General features: G+C 41.6%; 1 protein-coding gene across 2 annotated transcripts in view; it reads left to right on the top strand.

Annotated features, from left to right (window-relative positions):
* Window positions 1-15,120, top strand: part of CAB39 (calcium binding protein 39) — a 99,273-nt gene that overhangs the window by 49,347 nt on the left and 34,806 nt on the right. For both annotated transcript variants that reach the window (XM_060242158.1, XM_060242159.1), the window contains exon 2: window positions 1,134-1,286. In XM_060242158.1, coding sequence (XP_060098141.1) covers window positions 1,173-1,286 — 114 coding nt within the window. In that variant the 5' untranslated portion in view covers window positions 1,134-1,172. The remainder of the gene's footprint in view (window positions 1-1,133; window positions 1,287-15,120) is intronic.

The raw sequence follows: 15,120 nt of genomic DNA, 5'->3' as shown, positions 1-15,120 counted from the left end.
AAATGTTGAGATCTGAACTGTATTGATAAATGTTTGTACTTAGAATCGTGAACCCACAACATGCCATAATTGGGCCAGATTTCACTTCCATCCTTTATATGGTTTTAAATGAGGCTTTTTTGTTTACATGTATTATAAACTGGGTAGTACCTGACTGCTTCCAAAGCCAGACTGTGGGATGTTTACATTTGTGTCAGGTGGGGACTGCTCTTCGTTTTAATGGCATTGTGACTTCTGCTCTGTCAGCTTCAGCTACCGTATCTTTTGTTTGCTGGAGAAGTAGTAGTCCATCAGCATTTTTGAAATACAGGGTTTTGTGTTCTCTTATGATCGAGAGCTCTAGAAATTCAGCCATGAGGTAATATAAGGAAATATTAATTAGTGCACACACTTTTCATATTTGGGCTGCTGAAGCATTCATCATTCTTCATTATATACTTGACTCAGGATAACTGTAAATATTGCTGAGAAAGGTTTGCTAGGATACAGAATACTTCTCATGCTTGGAATACCTTCTGATCTTCTTTACTTAATATGCAGGTGGATTTTGTTACCCATACTGAGTTTTTCTCTCCAAAATAATTAAAGTTGGATTCCCTTTGGAAAACTCTGAAGCATAACATTGCTAGGGTATCTGCTGTATAAAAGAATGTGATCCAAATTTCTGTGCTGCTATAGTATGTGCTAAAAGTTCCAACTGAGCAGAAACTGCATTGTTCACTTAAAGTTTAAGACCAACATAAAGTGAATATTTTTTTCTACATAAGATCTTCTAAAATGCAGCCGCTTTTCAGTTTTGTTCATTAAGTAACTTGTTTATTTCTATCTGTTATCCCAAAGCAAAATGCTGAATTTTATGTAATCAACTTATTCGGAAGCATAATGCTTCATTTATCTTGCCAAATAGCAATGTTTATTCAATAAAGGTTTTATAAAAGGTTTGATTCTAGGTAGAAGTAGCAATACTTATTTGTTGAAAAAATAGAGTTTCTTGGTATACGTTGGTAGGCACTTTTTTTGTAGTTCAGAAATCTTCAGATTCAGCTCTGAAAAACAGTTGTTTTGGTGTTCTCATGTTTTTGTTCACTGCTATAAGCATTGTTTTACTGCATCTGTTGTATTTTGACTTGCAGGTAAAGAAGGAATTTTAGAAGAAGGACACATTTGCCATCATGCCATTCCCCTTCGGCAAATCGCACAAGTCTCCTGCAGACATAGTGAAGAATCTGAAAGAGAGTATGGCAGTTCTAGAAAAACAAGATATTTCTGACAAGAAGGTAGAAAAGGTATATATCACATTTGTTTTTGAAGAATGTATATGAATATTTTGTTGAAAGCTAGACACTGTAGACGTGAGCAGGAAGAGCAGTGTGCAGAAATTCTTGAATTGTTGTGCATAGATTACTGGAAACACATGTTCCCTCCCAGAAGTTAAACGTCTAACCATCTATATTTTGACAACAGATTCATTAATTCCCCCCCCCCCCAAAGGTCTATTTAGACATGGACTTATACCTTGTCGCTTCCAACCACAGTAACTTAGGGCCAAGTCATAATCCTGAAATGACTGAGACTTTGTGTCTGACTGTAAAAAATAATCACATCCCCCAGATATAGATTGAGGCAGTGCAACTAGAGAAGGGGGGGCTGATTTCCCACCACACCATTTTCCTGATTGGCAAATACCACCACCATCCTGGCAGCTTTAAACCATGGTAGAAATGATGTGTACCTACCTTACCTTCAAGTCCTCCACCAAAACCTACTTTCTCTGCTTAGCTTCTACTTAGATGCACCCAGGTGTTTCCTGTTCGCACCTCTGTTGCCACCTGATTCTTCTTTACTCTGGACAAGCTACTTGTTTCTGAGTCTTTCACCAGCTCTTGCTGGTTAATCTGATGTAAATTGTAAGCTTCGTGCTTTTTGATAGTACAATAATAGCAGTGCACAGCAGAAATCCTGTTGTAAACAATTGTATACTTTACAGGGTTCTGGTAACTCCCTTATTATTTGTACCTGAGTTTAGATATCTATTTACATGGGTGTAGAATGACAGCTGCTTTTGAGCATTTAATTAAGTGCACTAATCAGATGGAATATAGCCACCTGATTGCAGCTTCTCTCAGAATTTTCTGCAGTTAATTCTTTCAGTGGTCATTTAATGCTATTGTCATGATATGAAGTTACCCCTTTGAATTCAAATGGCATATTTTATAACCTATTTGAATATTAAAAAGTCATTGACTACTCAGACTATGCAAATAACTTTAAAGCAGTAGTTTGCTCTGTGTAAATTCTGCTGCTGAAGAGTCCCCACAATCTTTCTGATGTAGAGTAGAAACTAGCTAAAGCATAGTTGAGGGTGAGAACTTGCTCTCTCTCTTTAGCAATTGAAGTTCATATGAAGGAAGGGGAGGAAGAGAAATCTTATCTAGCTTTTGGTTAGGCTTCCTCTCAGCCCCCCCCCCCCAAACTCTAGATTGCTGCTTCCCAGGAAGCAAAGCATTCTCCCAGTGATATTAATGTGAATTCCAAACAGCATTTATAGTGTGTGTGTGTTTAAAGGGGAATTCACTTTGTAAAAAAAGAAAAATTATTCTGGGAATAAATCACTGCCTTTGGTCTTCTGAAATTTATTCCCTGGTTCCTGCACCCTTAGTACTCTGAAATACTTTTAGTTACCATAGTGGCTTAAGAATGCAAGATCATGGTTATTATAACTCCAGCACTTTCTTTTAAGAAAGCTATTTTTAAGCAGACTAGAAATGACCAGAATCTTCACATCTGTAGATTTTTTTTTTGTACTTCAAGAAGATCCCTAAATTGTTGGTCAACATCAAATGCAGATAGCATCTTAATTCTTGTCCTCTCTCCCCACCGCGGCCCTGCCATTGTGTGCCCCAAAGGGAGATTGCAAATAGTTTTGAAGCAGGTGTACATTCCTGAAATGCTCCATGTTGGGAAGCTGAATTGCTTTGAAGTTAAGTTGCAAAACCCAAAATACACCAGTTTGTTCTCGAACTGTGGGAGTGTAGGATACCAGCAAGAGGCGTGGTGGGGTGCCCACAGAGTTGTATGTCCTATTATTAATCCTGTGTAAAGCTAAGGCTCTTTGAAATGATGGAATTAAGCTTTCTTCCTAGATTGCTTTGGTCCAGTTATGGTAGAAGAAAGGAAGAGACTGGCTGTGCATGATTTTGCCTTAGAGAGGCATAGATTACTATATTGGTGCTTCATTCTTGTCCATCTTAGGTCTTTATGTATAACTGAAGAGGACTGCATATTTTGGTACAGTAGCTAATGAATGTTTATGTGAAAGCCAAGGTTGTTGCTAACTGCCTTGAAGATGATTGTGAGAGCACCCCTGAGGAAGTCTTCCTTGGACCCAAATAATTAGAGCTAGAATTGGACAATAGCAAATGTCCCCTTCTTGGGCAAGATCTTGAGCTGTGTAACTGTGTTTTCCACACTTATGTGTGTCTATGCAGCGGGCTTTTCCTTCCCCTCAGTTCCCTGTCCCAGTCCCCTGGCTGCAGCCACGCGCACACCACTGGGATTTTTGCAGGGTTTTTTTTTTTTTGTAATGGGCAGTTGAGTATCATTATAATGTTAACTGCATTTCTGGATCTGTGGATTCCCAGCTTTATTTTTAAAAATGTATGTCTCTAACTTTTCCTGTTGAGGACATATGCTTCCTCTTGTATCTCTGCAGTGAAAGGGGATAGGCGCTTTTTAAAAAATGAAAACTGGTAATTCAGAGAGACTGATACAAATTGTTATAATGTTGTAACAATATTCAGTTGCCAATTAAAAAAAATAAGAAAACAGGTGTGTGTGTGGCCACAGCAGAGACAGAGTCAGAGCAAATAGCTGCTGTGGAGGTGGTTGGAAAAATCCAAACTTCCCTTCCTACATGGCAGCCACCCAGGATTTGCTGTGATCTTTCCTAAAACTTTGCAACAAAGCAAGTTTGAGAAAAGCTGAGGAAACCCTGGGAAGTGAATGACTGTACCACAAAGCTATGGAGAAGTGGAACACATACCTTCCTCCTAACAGATATGAAACAGTATAGATCCAGAAATGCAGTTAACAGATAGATCCAGAAATGCAGTTAACAGAATCCACAGATCCAGAAATGCAGTTAACATTATAATGATACTCAACTGCCCATAACAAGTAACCCATGTGGTAAGCTCCTGCCATGTTGCCTGAATTTAAAATTGAAATGGATTTGGCTTCTCTGTCTTGACAGTCTTCACTGGTATGTATGTTGGGGAGTGACCTTGTTGGTTTTCTTGGACTGTTTGGCAGTTCTCAGTGCCATCAACCATGGTACCTTCATGAATCAGCTGGATGAAGTGGGGTTGTTTTTTTTTGGGGGGGGGGTGTCACAGTCTGGTTCTTGCCTTATTTGATTTGTTGCTATCAAGAGATGATGATGAGAAACAGCTCTTGGTGTTTATGCTACGGAGTCCCTTGAGTTCCACTTAGTCCTCCATACTGTTTCATATCTGTGTGAAACTGCTGTGAAATGTGATCCAGATACTTGGAATGAAGTGCCAACAGTGTTCTAATAACTTTTCTCCTTTTCAGCTGAGTCAGCAGTAGTGGACACTGTTGACAAATATATGGAGGTAGTATTAGTCTGATCTAAGTCCCATTAGACTGAACTGTTAAGAATTTTGTGCTTTAATTTAATAAGTTTTCCGTTCTTTGACTTAGGAGTCAATCTGTTCTCAGTGTGTTTGTGCTGCTACTGAAAGAACAGATTTATGTCCCTCACTTTCATTTGAAACTTCGGATCTCAACTGCAGTAACTCTGGGTGATGCACTGGCTGATGACTTTTTTTTGAGAGGCATGATTTGGCCACAGGTAGCCATGTTCTGATCATTCCAGCTGGGCTACTGATTTATTGATGGATTTACAGAATTTATGTCCCACATTTCTGCCCAATCAGGGCTACCTAAGTGGTTAACAATTAAAAACAGAACTTATAAAACCAATAGAAAGCCAAGAGGAAAATATGTGCATAAAACACACAGAGCTTGAATTAAGACATAGAATAGGAAAAACACCACATGAAACAAGAGTTGTTATCCACTGGCAGAAGGGGACAATTGAATATCATTGGTCAGCAGGTTCCACAGTTTTGATGTATTCTCTTGGGTTGCCACCTGTAGTCTTAAAACAGGGGTGGCCACACTGTGGCTTGGTTGCCACATGTGGCTTTCTCTCACATATTGTGTGGCTCTCGAAGCTCCCATCACTCCGTTGGCCGACGTGGAGAAGGCGTTTCTCTCTTTAAATCACTTCTCCTAGCCAAGCCTGCCAGCAGCTTGGAAAATGCATTTAAAGTTTCCTTCCTTTCTTTCCTTCCCTCCCTCCCTCCAACTTTCAGACATCTGACATTTATTCTTTGTGGCTGTTATGTTAAGCAAGTTTGGCCACCCCTGCCTTACAAGGTGGGAGGCACTCGCTGTTAAGGATGTGGAAGTAGGTGATCCTTAAAATATGCTTATCCCAAACCAAGACCTTCAATTGGTTATAGAAACAAATTGGGAGCCAGTGTAGGTTGACCAAAACTGTAGTTGCCAAGTGAAAGCTTCCCCCCCGCCATGCTTTTGGTTGATATTTGGGGGGGTGAAGTCCAGTTATTGTCTACTTAGCACTGGTTTGTTGTTGTTGTTTTTAAAGTTTGCATTCTTATAAATTGATTTTAAAGATTTGAGTTTTTTTATTATATTGCTGGATTTCCTGATTATTGATACTTTGTTTTTATTATTTTGATAAAATTGATAGTTACTTCAGGGGGCTTGTATGGTGGTAGTTGGTGATAAATATTGTAAAAGTACTGTGTATAGAAGGCGCAAATTGGAACCAATAAGAGAGTACTGTGACTGTGCAGGAACTGGAGGAAGAAAAAAGGTAGAAGTTGCTCAAAGTGTAAACCAACAAGAAATGCCAAATGGCCCACAATTACTACACAACTGGAAAAAGGAATTTTAGCAAAAAATTGTTGTGTATTTTTTGTATAATATCAAAGTTGCTCTTATAAACACACTACCTACAATATGACATAAGAATAAACATCTTTATCCAAAACAAGCCGTGATGTAGAGGGGATGAACATCTCACAAAGACCACTTAGACATTCAAATAGGAACCAGTCGAACATTCAAATTCTCTTCACAAGTGTCCAAAAATGCAAATTCATGACATGTCCCACGTGCTCGGTCACACCACTCTGGCAATGTAGCTTTCACAAGAAGCCAGCATTGATCTGTATGTGGTTGTTCAGAAAGACTGTGAAACTACATGTGTGGTCCATGTTCTGGAGCCTGAGGAAGCTAGAAACAGCTGATCAAGCTAGTGGCACTGTAGCCAGAGTGATGTGGCTGGATCACATGAGACACATCATGAATTTGTGTTTTTGGACACCTGTGAAGAGACTTTTTTCCTGAACGTTTGGTTGTCTTAGTGGTCTTTGTGAGATGTTCATCCCTTCTACATAGCGGTTTTTAGGTCAAGATGTTTATTATTATATTTTGAGTAGTGTTTTTGAGAGTCACTTTGATATACAAAAAATATACAACAATTTTTTGTTAAAATTCCTTTTTCAGTTGTGTGGTAAGTATGACTGTAGGCCATTTGGTGTTTCTTGTTTCTTTTGTGGTCTCCTTGTTTTTCAAAGTCTGATGCTTAGTCTGTGCATACTTTTAGAGACTGTGACAGGCTTCCAATACAAGATCATGAAAAGTTATACCTTATTCTGAAATACTTACCCACTGATGTTAAACCTGATAAACTTGCATATATAAGCCAAGAAGTGACTTGAAAGTAATAACAAAGGTTTTTCTTATTTCTAGACCTTTATTGGTTATACCATCACATTTTCAAAATTCTTTGACTTTTGGCATGTACGCTCTTCAGAGCTGAAAATAGAAAGTCACTCTCCAATTTACATATTCTTAATTTAAAGCAAATTTAATAGAGCTTATAGTTGAACATGGAAGATTGACCAAAAATATCTTTTAAAAAGCCAAATTGAAAGTGGCACACCAGAAGCCAGATTTTTCAGCATTCACAGTCCAGTCTTTTCCCTTAATTATAGGCTCAGTTGTTAGCTTTAATTTAAATTGTTTGCTTGTGAAGGGTTTTAAATATGGCTTGGTAAGTTAAATAGTTGTTTTTTAGAACGTTGCAGAAAAATATTTACACTACATGCAGCTAAGCTTTCAATCTGCCAATGAGCACAGCTGAAAAAGAAAACAAAACTTTTGCACCTCCTTGGGGTTTTCTGTGCACTATCAAAAGTACAAGGAAATGTGGCTTGGGTGTTCAATGCAGAATGATTGAAACTACATTGCCTGTGTACTCTACTGATTGTGCCTCTAAAAGAAATTGTGATGGCCTACAGAAGTAATTCCTGCTGAACCTTAAATTCTTAGCAAAAGTAAATTGATGGTAACCAGGAATTATTTCAAGTAATTAAAGCCTGACTTTTTGTTTCCAAACAAGAATAAATGTGAATGGTCTTGCCGACAACGTGGCACTATCTGGTGTTCTGATTTCTCGTAGTGCCAAACTTTGAAAACTACTTCTTGTGAAAGAAGAGAGGGAGAATTGTTGTGAAGCACTGGGCTGAGCGTATCACCCTAGTGATTTGTAATTATTTAGTTCTTGGAAAGGAGGGGGGACAAATTAAATTAATTTACCTTGAAGCTGAAGTCACCTGCTTCTGGAACCAGAATTAGAATTGCTTAGGGAATAATGAACTTGTATTTAGTCAAGGGATTCGTGTTTTGATTGTTTATACCATTCACAATAGGATAATGTTACCATTGCACCTGGACTTTTAACTAATCATAGAGGAGGAAGTGCTGGACCTTTTGTTTTTCCTTGCTAGATGCTAGTCTTTGGATTCTTAAGACTATCTAACTGGTTTTACTTACCTGATAGGAATCCCAGCTGGAAACAGTTGCAAAATGTACAGTCACATTTTTTTTCCTTCGAGGATAGTGCTGTTGTTGGTACAGTTGACTCTTTATCCTGTGTACTTTTCCAGTTACTATAATGTTCATTACTATTGATGACCAGTTCTGTGTTTATGTTTAACGATTTTTAAGCAAGGGTAAGTAAGTGCATCTAGTGTGTTGAGGGGGACTACATAATGTTATGCTGTTACTTTTGTTCTGACATTTCCTTATTACAAATCAATTAAGGTTCTGAGGCAGTTTGTAATACCAAACCCACAAAGGCAATAATGAAAATCAATAAAATACTGAAAATCAATAAAATATTTGAAAACATTCAAATACCATAACATTCAAAAATAACACTAAAACGGTCAAAGGAATGAAGTGAAAAAAGCATCACCTTTTGTTGCCAGTGCCCTGAGGAGGTGATGATGTCTGCACTAGGGGTTAGCACTAGAAGCTGTCAGTGCCAAAACAAACACAAGGGAGCAATTTCACTGACATGGTATCATAACAGAAGAAAATTCTTTGGCTGATCTACTACTTTAACAGTGGAGGAACAAAAAAATAGGGCCTTTACCGAAAGTCTTCAGTTGGGCAGATTCATAAAGGAACAAATTCCCAGGTTATCTTTATAGCTTTAAGTTGTGTCCATTTTTGAGTTGTACCCAGAATTGGAAGCCAGATATTATTTAAATTGCTAAAGGAAAGTTGTTAGCAGGAAATGATTTCAGTGCAGTGTTTAATAAATTAATAAAATGGTCTAAGAGTTGAAAAATGTAAATAGCTCATAAGGACTTCTGTTTAACCATAGGATGATTTTTAAGATATTAGAAGGTTATTGGAGGTGTTGTCATCCAATTGAAAAAAATTATGCTGATAAAGTACATAAAATTGTTTTAGAATAGATCTGCACCTCATCCCCAGGTTTTAGTAGTGTTGCCAGTATTATCCAACAGAAGCAGATCATTCTGCAAAGGAAATGTTTGAAAAACATATTGTAACAATCCTATCTGAATGTGATCAAAAAATGATCAGATCTAGGAAAGCTTACAGCTGGAAAACGAACATGATTTTTTAAAATTCTATGCTCAGCTGATGAAACCTGAGCTTCCTTTTTCAAGAAGTGATCAGGTAGCACAGTCCAGCTGCACACCCCCTTTTCAGGCAGAAAACAATTCTGGGTAGCACAAGCTGACATCGTAATCCTTAGTTGGCTATGTTGTCAACAAGAGGAACATCCAACCTTATAAATAGCACCTGCTGTTGTGCCACCTGAATGCTTCTTTTAGTCTTAAGCTTTTATATTATTTATAAAGAGCATTCTATTTCATACTTTGTATATGTGAAGTGTCATGATCAGAGACTGAGGAATGGAGTGACCTTTGAGCCTCTGGATTGCCTTTCCCTCACTCTCAGACCTTGTTGCAAATTTTCATACAGGCCTACATTTCCCTGAAACCCTCCAACTCTCAGGAAGGATGGAAGGAAAAGCGAGAGCTTGTTGCTGGTGAGGCAGAGCCAAGGGGAGGGGGAAGCATCTAAGCATATATGTGTCTGCATAGGGAGAGTGTTCATTCCCTGATGTAGGGCATCAGTAAGGCTGCTTTTGGAGGGAGCTGATTTCCTCATTCCAAAGCGGGAGTGAATCTACTTGAAGCGTTCAAGTATTGAATTAGTGGTAGAAGTCCAGTAAGTTAATCATGTTAGGGAATGTCATGGTTTTTTGTTGGCTTTCTCTGTGTGCCTTTTGCCCTCTTATGTTTTTGTAATGCAGCTAGGGTTGCCAACCCCCAGGTGGGGGCAGGGGATCCCCGGTTTGGAGGCCCTCCCCCCCGCTTCGGGGTTGTCAGAGAGCGGGGGGAGGGGAGGTATATGTCTGCTGGAAATTGTATTATTTCCTATGGAGATTTATTCCCATCGAAAATCATGGAGAATTGATCTGCCGGTATCTGGGGCTCTGGGGTGGCTGTTTTTTGGGGTAGAGGCACCAAATTTTCAGTATAGTATCTAGTGCCTCTCCCCAAAGTACCCCCCAAGTTTCAAAAGGATTGGACCAGGGGGTCCAATTTTATGAGCCCCAAAAGAAGGTGCCCCTATCCTTCATTATTTCCTGTGGAAGGAAGGCGTTGAAAAGGTGTGCAGTCCCTTGAAATGTGATGGCCAGAACTCCCTTTGGAGTTCAATGGTGCTTGTCACAGCCTTGATCTTGGCTCCACCCCTAATGTCTCCTGGCTCCACCCCCAAAGTCCCCAGATATTTCTTGAATTGGACTTGGCAATCCTAAGTGCAGCCTGTGTTATTCTGCCCTGTTTTCATAACTTTTTTCTTACTTCATCTGTTGTTAAATTATTTGTTTGATAAACTAGTAGTTTTGTTCATTCTGTCTGGGTCTTTCATGTCTCATATTTGACCACATCACAGGGAGGAAACTGAATAAGGTGATAGAGGGGTGAGACAGGGAGGGTGATCTGGGCCCTCTTCAGTTGAGCAGTTGAGCCCTCTTCACTTGCCTGCTCCAGGTAGAAGGGAACTGGAAAGTGGGCAGGAGGTCTCTTTTAAAAAGGATTTCCTATCCATAACAAAATCCTGCATGACCCCCTATAGCTACTTGTGACAGTGAAACATAAATGCACTCAGAAACTTTATTATATGATCCAGTGGGGAATGTTTTCTAATTCAGGTGTAATGAGGTCCATAGGAAGCCCTGAGATGTGCCATAAGGGAGAAATTACTGACTAGTTTTTAGATTTTTGTCCTTCCGCTTCCTCAAAATGGGCTCAGGATTACTAACAACATAACAGTACAGTAATAATAAAACCATTCTTTCAGTAAAACCCAATTATAACTTAATACACAGTTCTTGGCATTAAAAATCAAGGTGGAATCACTCTTGTTTTACATGCCTTGGGGAACACAGACAATCCATGGGGCACAAGTCTCCTAAGACAAAGCATTCCACCAGGTCAGAGCCAAAATGGAAAAGACTTTCACCCTTATCACATTAAAATGGGCAAATTGAAGGCCAGGCATTGCCAAAAGCTGAATAATGACAACTTGGAGGGTCATGATGGGAGAGGCAGTCCTTTGGTATGATGGTTCAATACTATTTAGAGTTTTAAATTACAATAGAATCAACTTCTAATGGCAATATCTCTTTCCTGTCCTTAGGGTTAAGGTTGCAAATGCACAACTTATAGCAATCCTTGTTTATTGTATTATTTATTTACTTACATTATTTATACTCTGCTTTTCTCCCTCAGAGGTTGTTGGACATCTCTGTGGGTTATTCCTACTGTTCCTTCAGGGAGGCAGGAAACACTTTTTTCACCTTCCTATTGGCGCCTTTGGAATAACCCCGCCCTCAGTTTTGTTCCTGCCTCTACAGGGAGCAGAAGCACAAGGCTAGGCTAAGCCTTTTTTCTCTTTTTCTCTTCTTTATTTTCCCTTCTATAGCTATTCCTAGTTCTCTTCCTCCTTTTCTTTTCCCCTTCACTGGGCAAAGGCAGCAGAGAGGATTAGCTTGGGCCGTTCTAAATGGCTTGCAGCAAAGGCGGTTTCCTTCTGATGAGGAGGGAGAGTCGCACGCCGCGCCTCTCGCGGCGGTGAATTTCGTCGAAGGTGCTGACTTGCCTTCACGGCTTGTTCACGCCCTTCCCAATGCGGCCGCAGATGAATCGACTGCCGGCGCCAAGAAACGGCGCGTAATGGAAGCCCCTGCTATGTGCCTCAAGGCGGCAGTGAACAGCGATGGCCATTTTGGAAGTGCAGGGCTCAGCTCTCTGACCTTCCAACCCCTAAGAGCAGGCACTCCGGAGGCTCGGAACTACCTGCAGCCGCAAGTGGAAGGCTTCCAGGATGGGGGTAATGTACCAATGAGCAACCCTCTGAACCCAGAGGCTATGCTCTTTATTAGGCGAGCGATGCAGGAGGAAATGGAATCCTTTTGCGCCCGAATGGGGCTTCTCCCACAGGGACCGACCTTTCCCTTAGATCCTCCCCGCTCTTTCTACTGCCCTACCAAGGCATCTCGAAAGGCACCGTTACAGTCTTCCCAGTCTCTACCTGTTGAGCCTGAAACTATAGTGTCTGGCTCTGATCAGGAGGATAGGGGAGAGGGGGAATGTTTCTCAGAGGAGGAACAGGAGGAGGTTAAAATACCTGAGCAGGCTAGTCGTTTCTTCTGACAGGAAGATTACCAGTTTTTGCTAGCCAAAACTCTTTCAGCTTTAGAAATTGAGGAGGGGCCCATTGATGAGGAAGCCAAGGTAGCTAAATCAAAGAAGTTTAAGTCCAGAACCAGTGGAAATACTGAGTTCTTGCCCCGGGGGAAACTTCTGAACAAGTATTCCCATTTACAGAATACTTTGAAAAGCAGGTTAGAGTGGAATGGGAAAAGCCAGCTTCTCTTAAGCAGTTCCTTCACTTAGTCAAAAAGTTGTACGCACTTCCTGCTTACACTAATGAGTTATTACAGGCTCCAACAGTGGATGGTCCAGTAGCAGCTCTTCAGTCCTCGGGCCTGGTTTTGGAGGATGGCCAGGGTTCTCTTAGAGATCCTCTGGACAAAAAAGCTGAGGTGACATTGAAAAGATTATACGAATCTGTGGCCATGATGGTGAAGGCATCCTCTGCGGCCTCCCTGGTTTCCAGGGCGTCCATTGTTTGGGTACGTAAGTTACTCCAGATGTTACCAGAGGACAACAGAGGGCGCCTCACACATTCTTAAGGCAGTGTCATTTATTGCTGACGCGACCTTAGCCATCTTGACATTTGCTTCTAAGGCAATGGCGTCCACTACGGTGGCTAGACGCCTTCTATGGCTTCGGGCTTGGCAAGCTGACTTTCTCTCTAAGTCTACAGTGGCAGCATACCCTTTTCAGGGGGATCGTCTCTTCGGGGACGCTTTGGATAAGATCCTAGTAGAGACTAGGGATAAAAAGAAGGCCATGCCCAAATCCATTCGGAGAAATGATAAAAGGGGCCCTCAGTCCTTTCGGACTTAGCATTCCTTGGCCAGATATCGCACCGATTCAAAAAAGTTCAATTGGGAAACACCAAAGAACTCCTTTTAAGAGAGGTTCATTCGGCTCCAAATTCAATCAAAATAACTTCTCCAAAATGGACAAGTCCGACTGAGAGGCCAAGTCCAAGCAGGCACGACTACAACCACATACTGGTGGGAGTTCGACTACTCCATTTTGCAGCAACCTGGGAAGCCTCTCAGGCAGATCAATGGTCTTTAGAAATTGTACAAGATGGGTATTCAATAAAGTTCCACTGTATTCCACCAGACAGATTTGTCAGATCACCTACCCCCAAGCAGGGTCACAAATGTCTCATTACCGCAAGAGCAATCCAGCATCTTCTCGACATTCGAGCAGTCGAACCGGTCCCGGGGTCAGAGAGGGGAAAAGGTGTGTACTCCATTCTTTTCACCATCCCCAACAAGAATGGCGACTGGAGGGCCATCTTGGATCTCAAGTTTCTGAACCGCTACATCAAGGTACGTCATTTCAAAATGGAAACCTTGAGATTCATTATAGACTCACTTTTGACAGGGGAGTATCTCACCTCTATAGACCTGACCGAAGCTTATCTTCACATACCTATCCATTCTTCTCATCGTCGTTTTCTAAGGTTTGTGGTACTGAATCAACATTACCAGTACAGGGCATTACCCTTTGGTCTATCAACAGCTCCCAGAGTTTTCTTCAAGATCTTAATAAATCCAGTAGTATAGCTGAGAAAGCAGGGGGTCCACGTTCATCCCTACCTGGACGACCTCTTAGTCGGATCCAACAGCAAAGAGAAATCTCTTCGGGACACAGTTCTGGCCATTCAGTGCCTTCAGTCGCACGGGTTCATTGTGAACATAGCAAAGAGTTTGCTGCAGCCGAGCCAGAGGTTGGAGCATCTAGGAGCAATGATCGACTCCACGTGCAACTTGCTATTTCTGCCTCTGTCCAAGGCCAGGACCATCAGGGACCTGGCTATCTGGGTCATCCAGAGCCAATCATCACGACTGATGTTGCTTGCCAAACTAATGGGATTATTGATTTCGACCACAGACATGATCCAATGGGCCAGATTCCACTCCAGACCTCTTCAAATGTTCCTACAGCCATTTCAGATTCAGATCATGGAGAGAAAGGACATACATTTGATAATTCCGTTATCAGTCAAGAGGAGCTTACAATGGTGGACAGACTTGACACATATTTGCCAGGGGAAATTGTTCCATCCTCCCTCATCCCTAGAGCTGTTCACAGATGCCAGCCTAGGGGGGTGGGGGGCCACTCTTCAGGACAAACCAGTCCAGGGCAGGTGGTCACAACCCGAAGGTCTGCTTCCCATCAATCTCCTGGAAGTCAGAGCCATACGTCTGGCTCTGGTTGCCTTCAGGACACAATTGCGTCAGAAACACATTCTTGTCAGAACGGACAACATAACAGCCAAGGCATACCTGAACAACCAAGGGGGTTCTAGATCCTCTCAGTACACAGGGAAGCATCAAAGATTCTAGCATGGGCAGAAAAGAATCTGGCCTCTCTAAGGGCGGAACACATCAGAGGCTGGGACAACATACAAGCAGACTGGTTAAGCAGACAGGCAATCTGCGAAGGCGAGTGGGCTCTCAGCCCAAGTCTATTCGATTTCATCTGTCAATGTTGGGGTCAACCAAACGTGGATCTATTAGCTTCTGACGCAAACACAAAGCTACCAAGGTGTTTCACAAGGTTCTTCCATCTGAAAGCCGAACAGACAGACGCTTTGAAAGCTCCATGGCCTTCAGGTCTCCTATACGCATTTCCTCCAGTCCCTCTGGTTTCTCGAGTTCTGCGGAGGGTGAGAGCTCTACAGGCGGAAATCATCATGGTAGCGCCCTATTGGCCACGGTGACCATGGTTCTCAATGTTGACAGAGCTATCAGTAGACCTTCCGCTGTCGCTGCCAGTGTTTCCCGACATGCTCCATCAGGGTCCGGTGTGGCACCCCGACCCAGAGTGGCTTCACTTGACCGCGTGGAGATTGAGCGGGAAACCTTCAAAAGTTTAGGCTACTCACCTGAGGTGACGGACACTATGCTAGCGTCAAGAAGACCTTCCACTGTTCGTATATACAATACAACTTGGAAGGCCT

The sequence above is a fragment of the Heteronotia binoei genome, chromosome 6, assembly GCF_032191835.1.
Source record: "Heteronotia binoei isolate CCM8104 ecotype False Entrance Well chromosome 6, APGP_CSIRO_Hbin_v1, whole genome shotgun sequence".
Taxonomy (NCBI): domain Eukaryota; kingdom Metazoa; phylum Chordata; class Lepidosauria; order Squamata; family Gekkonidae; genus Heteronotia; species Heteronotia binoei.
This window is presented reverse-complemented; position numbering and strand designations above follow the sequence as displayed.